General features: G+C 60.5%; 1 protein-coding gene across 28 annotated transcripts in view; it reads left to right on the top strand.

Annotated features, from left to right (window-relative positions):
• TMC6 (transmembrane channel like 6) overlaps positions 1–6,399 on the top strand; it is an 18,796-nt gene extending 12,397 nt beyond the window's left edge. For 17 of the 28 annotated variants that reach the window (XM_026455903.2, XM_026455898.2, XM_026455889.2 and 14 more), the window contains 7 exons: positions 413–511; positions 759–834; positions 1,901–2,034; positions 2,193–2,369; positions 2,490–2,568; positions 5,688–5,764; positions 6,094–6,399. In XM_026455903.2, the coding sequence (XP_026311688.1) occupies positions 413–511; positions 759–834; positions 1,901–2,034; positions 2,193–2,369; positions 2,490–2,568; positions 5,688–5,764; positions 6,094–6,157 (706 nt within the window). In that variant the 3' untranslated portion in view covers positions 6,158–6,399. Of the gene's footprint in view, positions 1–412; positions 512–758; positions 835–1,900; positions 2,035–2,192; positions 2,370–2,489; positions 2,569–3,866; positions 3,962–5,002; positions 5,329–5,687; positions 5,765–6,093 lie in introns of those variants that run through there. The other 11 variants (XM_026455893.1, XM_026455891.2, XM_026455886.2 and 8 more) reach the window with 8 other exon arrangements.
• The last annotated feature ends 805 nt before the right edge of the window (positions 6,400–7,204 follow it).

Below are 7,204 nucleotides of genomic sequence, written 5' to 3'. Positions count from 1 at the left end.
AAAATTAGCTGGGCATGGTGGTGTGTGCCTGTAGTCCCAGCGACTCACGAGGCTGAGGTGGGAGGATCGCTTGATCCCAGAAGGTCAGGGCTGCAGTGAGCCACGATTGTGCCACTGCACTCCAGCCTGGACAACAGAGCCAGACCCTGTTTCAAAAAAGAAAAAATCATTTGGTGCTGGAGCTGAAACTGCTTGTTTAACTCTGGGTGTATCCGAACCTACTTTGGATGAGGCCGGTATGACCAAGCCCTGGGTGGGGGCCCCAGGCTGGTGGCTGTCTGTCCTTGGCATTATCTGTGGAAGGGCCAGGATGTCGCCTGGCTGGGGCGTGGGCGTCTCTGGGTGTGGGGACTCCGGCTGGCCTCCCTGGGCGTGGCTTTCCCGTCTAACTCTCCGGGGTCCTCCTTGGAAGCAGGATTATCTCCGAGAAGAAGCTGAAGAGGCGGCGGAAGCCGGAGTTTGACATCGCCCGGAATGTCCTGGAGCTGATTTACGGGCAGACTCTGACCTGGTGAGGGTCCTCTGCTTGCCTCCTGCTGTCTGACCCCTCGGTCAGTGCCCCTTTCCCCCTGGGGTTCCTGCACCTGCCTCCCACTGGGGGCACAGCCAGGCCCAGCCGTGGACCCTGGAGCGATGCAGGCGCTGACCAGGACCCAGTTTTGGCCACTCTCACATGCCCTGCCCGTGGTCTGGAACCAGCCTGGTCTCGGGGAGGGGGAGGGCACTGGAGCAGCCCCTGAACTGCCACCCTTCCCCAGGCTGGGGGTGCTCTTCTCACCCCTCCTCCCCGCCGTGCAGATCATCAAGCTGCTGCTCGTCTTCTACGTCAAGAAGGTGAGGCTGCCAAGGCCTGGGGAGGGCTGGGCTGGCAGGGTGGCCTGGCAGTGGGGGCAGGACTTAGCTGGGCAGAGCCTGGGACACTGGAACCCTCCCCACTGGAGTGGAGTGGGGCTGCCCTGGCCTGTCCCTCAGCCCAAGGGATGGCTGACCCCTCCTGGCATCACTGTCTTTGGCAGGCCGGGAAGCATCGCTGGGTTCAGAGGTCATCACCAGGTGCCCGTGTGCACTTGGCCAGGGGTAGGGCCAGGGCTCTGGGAGACACTAAGCCTTGGGACCTCTGGGTCCCCAGAAAAGTGACCCTGGTCCTCTGTCCGCTGGGTCATGCCCAGTGGTTGAGAACTGGGACCTCCCTTCCTATCCTGGCTCCTGTCTTTATTTTATTTTATTTATTTTATTTTATGTTTGAGACAGAGTCTCGCTTTGTTGCCCAGGCTGGCGTGCAGTGGTGCGATCTCAGCTCACTGCAAGCTCCGTCTCCTGGGTTCACGCCATTCTCCCGCCTCAGCCTCCCGAGTAGCTGGGACTACAAGCACCCGCCACCACGTCTGGCTAATTTTTTTGTATTTTTAGTAGAGACGGGGTTTCACTGTGTTAGCCAGCATGGTCAAGATCTCCTGACCTCGTGATCCACCCACCTCGGCCTCCCAAAGTGCTGGGATTACTGGCCTGAGCTGGGATTACACTGTGCCCTGAGCTGGGATTACACTGCACCTGGCCATCCTGGCTCCTGTCTTGTCTGGCCTTCTGTTTCCTCATCCATGCATTGGGGACCATGTTCCAGTGGGGACTGAGGGAGGTGGCGTGTACAGTGTTGTGTGCAGAGCCTGGCATGGCAGCGACCTTCAGCAGATGGAGGTGCTGTTGGCATCACCCCTTTGCGTGTGAGTGACCCGCAGGCCTCTGTCTTCCTCTGTAAATGAGTAGGCTGCAGGGAGCGGGGTCGTCCTGGGCCCTGCCTGCATGCACAGCTCTGGTTGCCCTTCCCTCTTGAGCTCCCCCAGGCCTTGGAGGGGTGCTGAGGGGTAGCAGGACGGTGGCAGAGCGTAGCCTTTCCCCGCAGACCAGCCTTCTGGCCAACTGCCAGGCGCCGCGCCGGCCCTGGCTGGCCTCACACATGAGCACGGTCTTCCTCACGCTGCTCTGCTTCCCCGCCTTCCTGGGCGCTGCCGTCTTCCTCTGCTACGCAGTCTGGCAGTGAGTAGGGGCGGGTGGAGGGGACCCCTCTGTGTCATCCTGGGGTTGGGTGGTGGTGCTTGGGGGGCCCAAGACTTAGGGGTGAAGAGGACGGGCTGGGAGGGAGCCGGGTGGGCTGTTGCCCGGGCTAGGGGGTTCCTGGTCGGCCTCTTCCCCAGGGTGAAGCCCTCGAGCACCTGTGGCCCCTTCCGGACCCTGGACAGCATGTACGAGGCTGGCAGGGTGTGGGTGCGCTACCTGGAGGCGGCGGGCCCCAGGGTCTCCTGGCTGCCCTGGGTGCACCGGTACCTGGTGGAAAACACATTCTTCGTCTTCCTGGTGTCAGCCCTGCTGCTGTGAGTCCCGCAGGTGGGGGCGGCCCTGGGGAGATGGCCCTCGCTGGGCCTGCACTGGGTGGGGCCTGGCTGCTCCTGGGCTGTGGCCCTGGGCCCTGCCTGACAGCCCTTCTCCCGCAGGGCCGTGATCTACCTCAACATCCAGGTGGTGCGGGGCCAGCGGAGGGTCATCTGCCTGCTCAAGGAGCAGATCAGCAACGTGAGTGCCCGACCTGGGCTGCCCTCAGCCCAACCTCTCCATTGCCTGCCCGACCTGGGCTGCCCTCAGCCCACCCTCTCGATCGCCCGGGGGTGACGCTCCCCTCCACCCCCACGTACATCCTCTCCTGTGGGCCTTGGCTGGTGAAAGGGTTTGTTTGCCAGACAAGTGACCCTGATCAGTACGTGCACTGCAGATCAAGTGACGAAGCAGCTGTGAGACAGAGCCAGGCTCCTGATCCCCAGGCACCTGCAGGGCCCCACTGGGACCGGGGCTCCGGGGGGTGGGGTGTGGTTTCAGCCCCTGGGGGTGGCCCCGCTGAGGACTCAGACAGTCTCTGAGGATTTCTGAGATCCCAGAAATGGCTTTTGGGTCCCTATGGACTCATTTTACAAATAGGGGGAGTAAGATTGAGGGAGAGTCAGTACTTAAAACTTTTTCATTTTTTCTTTTTTTTTGGAGACAGTCTCACTCTGTCACCCAGGCTGGAGTGCAGCAGCGCAGTCTCGGCTCACTGCTGCAAGCCCCGCCTCCTGGGCTCAAGCATTTCTCCTGCCTCAGCCTCCGGAGTAGCTGGGATTACAGGCACCTGCTGCCACACCCCACTAAATTTTTGTAATTTTAGTAGAGATGGGGTTTCACTGTGTTGCCCAGGCTGGTCTCCAGCTCCTGAGGCAGTCTGCCCACCTCAGCCTCCCAAAGTGCTAGGATTACAGGTGTGAGCCACCACACCCGGCCAAAACATTTTTAGGAAGAAAACGATGTTTGGCTGGGTGCGGTGGCTCAGCCTATAGTACCAACACGTTGGGAGGCCAAGGTGGGAGGATGGCTGGTGCCCGAGGGCTCGAGACCAGCCTGGGCAACAGAGCTAAACCTCATCTCTGCAAAAATTTTAAAAGTTAGCTGGGCATGGTGGTGTGCGCCTGTAGTCCCAGCTACTTGGGAGGCTGAGGCAGGAGATCGCTTGAGCCCGGGTTGAGGCTGCAGTGAGCTATGACTGTGCCACTGCACTCCAGCCTGGGAGACAGAGCGAGGTGATGAGGCCCTCGTGCTGTGGCATGGGAGTGAGCTGCAGAAGGGGATCAGACCCCACACCCCAGGGGCAGCACCCGGGAGGGGTGTTCACCCGGCAGCTCGCCCCCATGCCCACTCCCTCTGCTCCTCTCCGCCCAGGGGAACTTCTTGCCCACTGTGCAGCCAGCAAGTTAGAGACAAGGCACTTTTCCCCCTGGGCCACCCAGCCTGGCCTCTTCCCTGGGGAACGGGTCCCCATGAAGCAGGTCTTGTGTCTTTTCCAGGCTTGCATCCTGCTGCTGGGCTCTGCCCTCCCCCCAGGGTTCCCCGTCCACTCCCGTTGCCATTTGTCCTCCTGCAGGTTTTTACTCTGGGGCTGGTGAGTGCCAGGGTCCTTAGGCGTGCTCCACACTAGGGCTAGGGGGGTGCTTGTCGGGACCAGCGGCTCGTGTCTGCCAAGGCGAGGGCATGGTGGGGTGTAGCCAGTGGGCCTCAGCAGCCACGTGACCCTGCTGCTGGATAGTTGGTGCCAGGAGCCAGGGCTCCAGGCAGCTCGTCCCAGCTCGTCCCAAGCGCTCATGGGACGGCTCCCACGTTGCTTGGGTTGTAAACACTGCAGTACACTGTCCCATCTCCTGCCTTTCCCGTTTCACCACACAGCTGAAAGCCGAGCATCTTGGCTGCGGCGGTTGTCTGGCCATAGATACTGGAAGTGGGAAGTGGCTCCTGCCCTACTGGGTGGCATTTCAGAGCCCCCAGGGGCCAGGCAGGGCCAGGTGGGTCCGGGCGGGGATGCAGAGTGGTGCTGGGAGAATCCCAGCTCTACCCACTGTTGCTCCGGGATGGGAAGGACCTTTCTCCAGGGGGTGCTGGCTGTAGTGTCTACCCAAGGCGGAGCTCTGACCTCAGGCTTTGGGGCCGTCGGCCTGAGCTTTCCCCGAGCAGGTCGGCATGGCTCAAGCCCACGGCCTCTCCACACTCATCAGCAACTCGATAGAAGCAACTTAGTTTGTTGCATAAGGGCCCATGGTCTCTTCTTAAAGGTATTCTAAGTGGCCCTCCTAGGCCGAGCCAGGTTGCTAGGTGCCCAGAGCCAATCCGTGTGGCTCTCGACAGAACTCCTGTTCTCTTTGCGAAGGTTCCCGGCAGGGAATCCCGGTCTGACCCAAGCACTGATGCTCGGTTTCTGTGCACCAGGTCCTTTGCTAAGTGCCCCCTCTTCTTGTCACATTTCATTGTCGAAAGAGCCCTGGGTCAGTCCAGTACTGGCCCCAAAGATGTCCCCGTCCTAAGACTGTATGGAGCCTGTGAATACGTTATGTTGTGTGGCTGGGGAAGTAAGGTTGAAGGTAGCTGGCTTGGGATGGGAGATGGCCCTGGATTCTCATGGTGACCCAGCATGATCTCAGGGTCCTTCCAGGTGAAAAACGGAGGCTGGAGTGTCAGGGTCAGAGTGGCGCCACGTGAGCGGGACTTGAGCGGCCACTGCTGGCTTTGAAGTGGAGGAGAGGGCTGAGAGCCAAGGAGTCCAGGGGCCTCTAGAAGCTGGAAAAGGCGAGGAAGGGGACTCTTCCCCCGAAGCCTCCAGGAGGAGCGTAGCCCTGACGATGCTTGATTGGAGCTCAGTGAGACTCATTTTGGACTTCTTACCTGCAGAACTGAAAGTTGAGACACTGGTGGGGTTGAAGCCACGAGTTGACAGCGCGTTACAGCGGCAGCAGGAAACTCACGTAAACCCTGTGTCTTGTGTTCCTACCCCCCTTTCCAGATGCTGCCAGTGAGGTCAGAGAGTTAGTAACCCAAGGCAGAGCCAGTAAGTGGCAGGGCCGGTTTTACGTTGAGTCAGGCCGGCTCTGGGCTGCTGATTATATTTCCCTTTTCACTTTGGCCACTAGGAAGCTTAGATCCACACATATGCCCACTTCCTGGCTCTTGGTTTTTCCTTGTCCTTGTTTGGTGGCCCTTTCACCTTTTCTTTTACCTTTTTGCTGCTTGTGATGTTGAATGCACCTCGTGAGTTTTCCCTCAAATGCACTTTGGAACAGGCTGGCTCTGGATGGGCTGATGGATGACTTCTTCTCCCCTTTGTGTTCTGGCTTTTCTAGGAGGGGGAAGACAAAATCTTCTTAATCAACAAGCTTCACTCCATCTACGAGAGGAAGGAGAGGGAGGAGAGGAGCAGGTGAGGGTCTGTGGAGGGATTAGGGACAATGAGCCCGGGGGAGAGGGTCCAGGGCTGGACAGTGGGGCTGCCACTGGAGCTACACCATGACATTGCTGACACTTGATCGCTTTTGACCTACAAAAACCCCCACCCCGCGCTCACCTTCACTCTCTAGAGCCTTCTCTGGCCTCCGGAGCCTGACCATTTTGACGGGGACTTAAAATACATCTTAGGAGAAAGGCTGTGGGGCGCCTGGCCTGTCCCTCGCCGGGCCCTGGCTGTGCCCAGCCAGGTTGCAGGGATGTTGATGTTGACGGGGTACTGTCAGTGACGTCTCTTTCTGGCAGGGTTGGGACAACCGAGGAGACTGCAGCACCCCCTGCGCTGCTCACAGAGGAACGGGATGACTAGGGGGATGGTGATGGGCCTCACGGGCCCGCCCAGCACCCCCCAGCACCCTGAGACCACACTGGTGCCTCCCAGTGACCCTGCTGGGACATAAGGACAAGGAAGACACTGTCTCGCCTCTCGAAAGCCGCAGCTGCGCCTGGGCTGGAGCCAGAAGGGTGGGTGAATCCGGCTTGGGCATCCACAGTGAACTCTGCCCTGCCTGGGACTCTACTTATTCTGATTAAAGGGGTTTTGCAGATGGGCTTGTCCCCTGGGGCTCTGTGCCTGTGACTGGAGCCTATGCCTGAGCACCGTGCCCAGGGCTGTTCCCGCTGCCCTGGGGCAACCTCCAGGTGCTGTCCTGGGTCGTGGGAACCTCAGCTGGTGTGGGGGCGCCCTCTGCTGGCCAAGTCCCAGATGGCAGGAACTGGACCGTGCCAGGGCTTGATCGCTCCCTGCCTTTGACCAGCCCGAACCTGCACCCAGAAGGGGTTTACACCGCACAGGTGAGCCCAGCAGGCAAGGATCGCAACCAGAGCGGTGCGCCAACCATCACTGGAGCAGGAGGCACATTTAGAGAGGGACTTGGAGGGGAGACATATCAGTTGCAAATGAGCTGTGGGGACAGTTGCCTCCCAGGCATAGGCAGCCAGCACCTGGGCTTGGAGGCGAACAGGGCTTGCTGAGGTGGGGCTGGCCCCCTGCTTCTGGCTGCCAGCAGTTGGCTGGGGTGTGGTGACCCTGGGTCTGACTGGGCTGAGTTTGAGGAGCCCGTGGGATACCGAAAACCCTAGGCTGTGGGGGGTGGGCACAGGGATTCGGGGACCAACCCATCATGACCCCAGTGCTCCAGGCCTGCGGGGACCAGCCCGTCATGACCCCAGTGGTCCAGGTCTGCGGGGACTAGGCCGTCACGACCCCACTGCTCCAGGCCTGCGGGGACCAGCCTGTCACAGCCCGAGTGCTCCAAGTCTGCGGGGACCAGGCCGTCACGACCCCACTGCTCCAGGCCTGCGGGGACCAGCCCGTCACGGCCCCAGTGCTCCAGGCCTGCGGGGACCAGCCCGT

This window comes from Piliocolobus tephrosceles, chromosome 16 (genome assembly GCF_002776525.5).
Source record: "Piliocolobus tephrosceles isolate RC106 chromosome 16, ASM277652v3, whole genome shotgun sequence".
NCBI lineage: Eukaryota > Metazoa > Chordata > Mammalia > Primates > Cercopithecidae > Piliocolobus > Piliocolobus tephrosceles.
The sequence above is the reverse complement of the archived record's forward strand: the minus strand, read 5'-3'. Positions and strand labels throughout refer to the sequence as shown.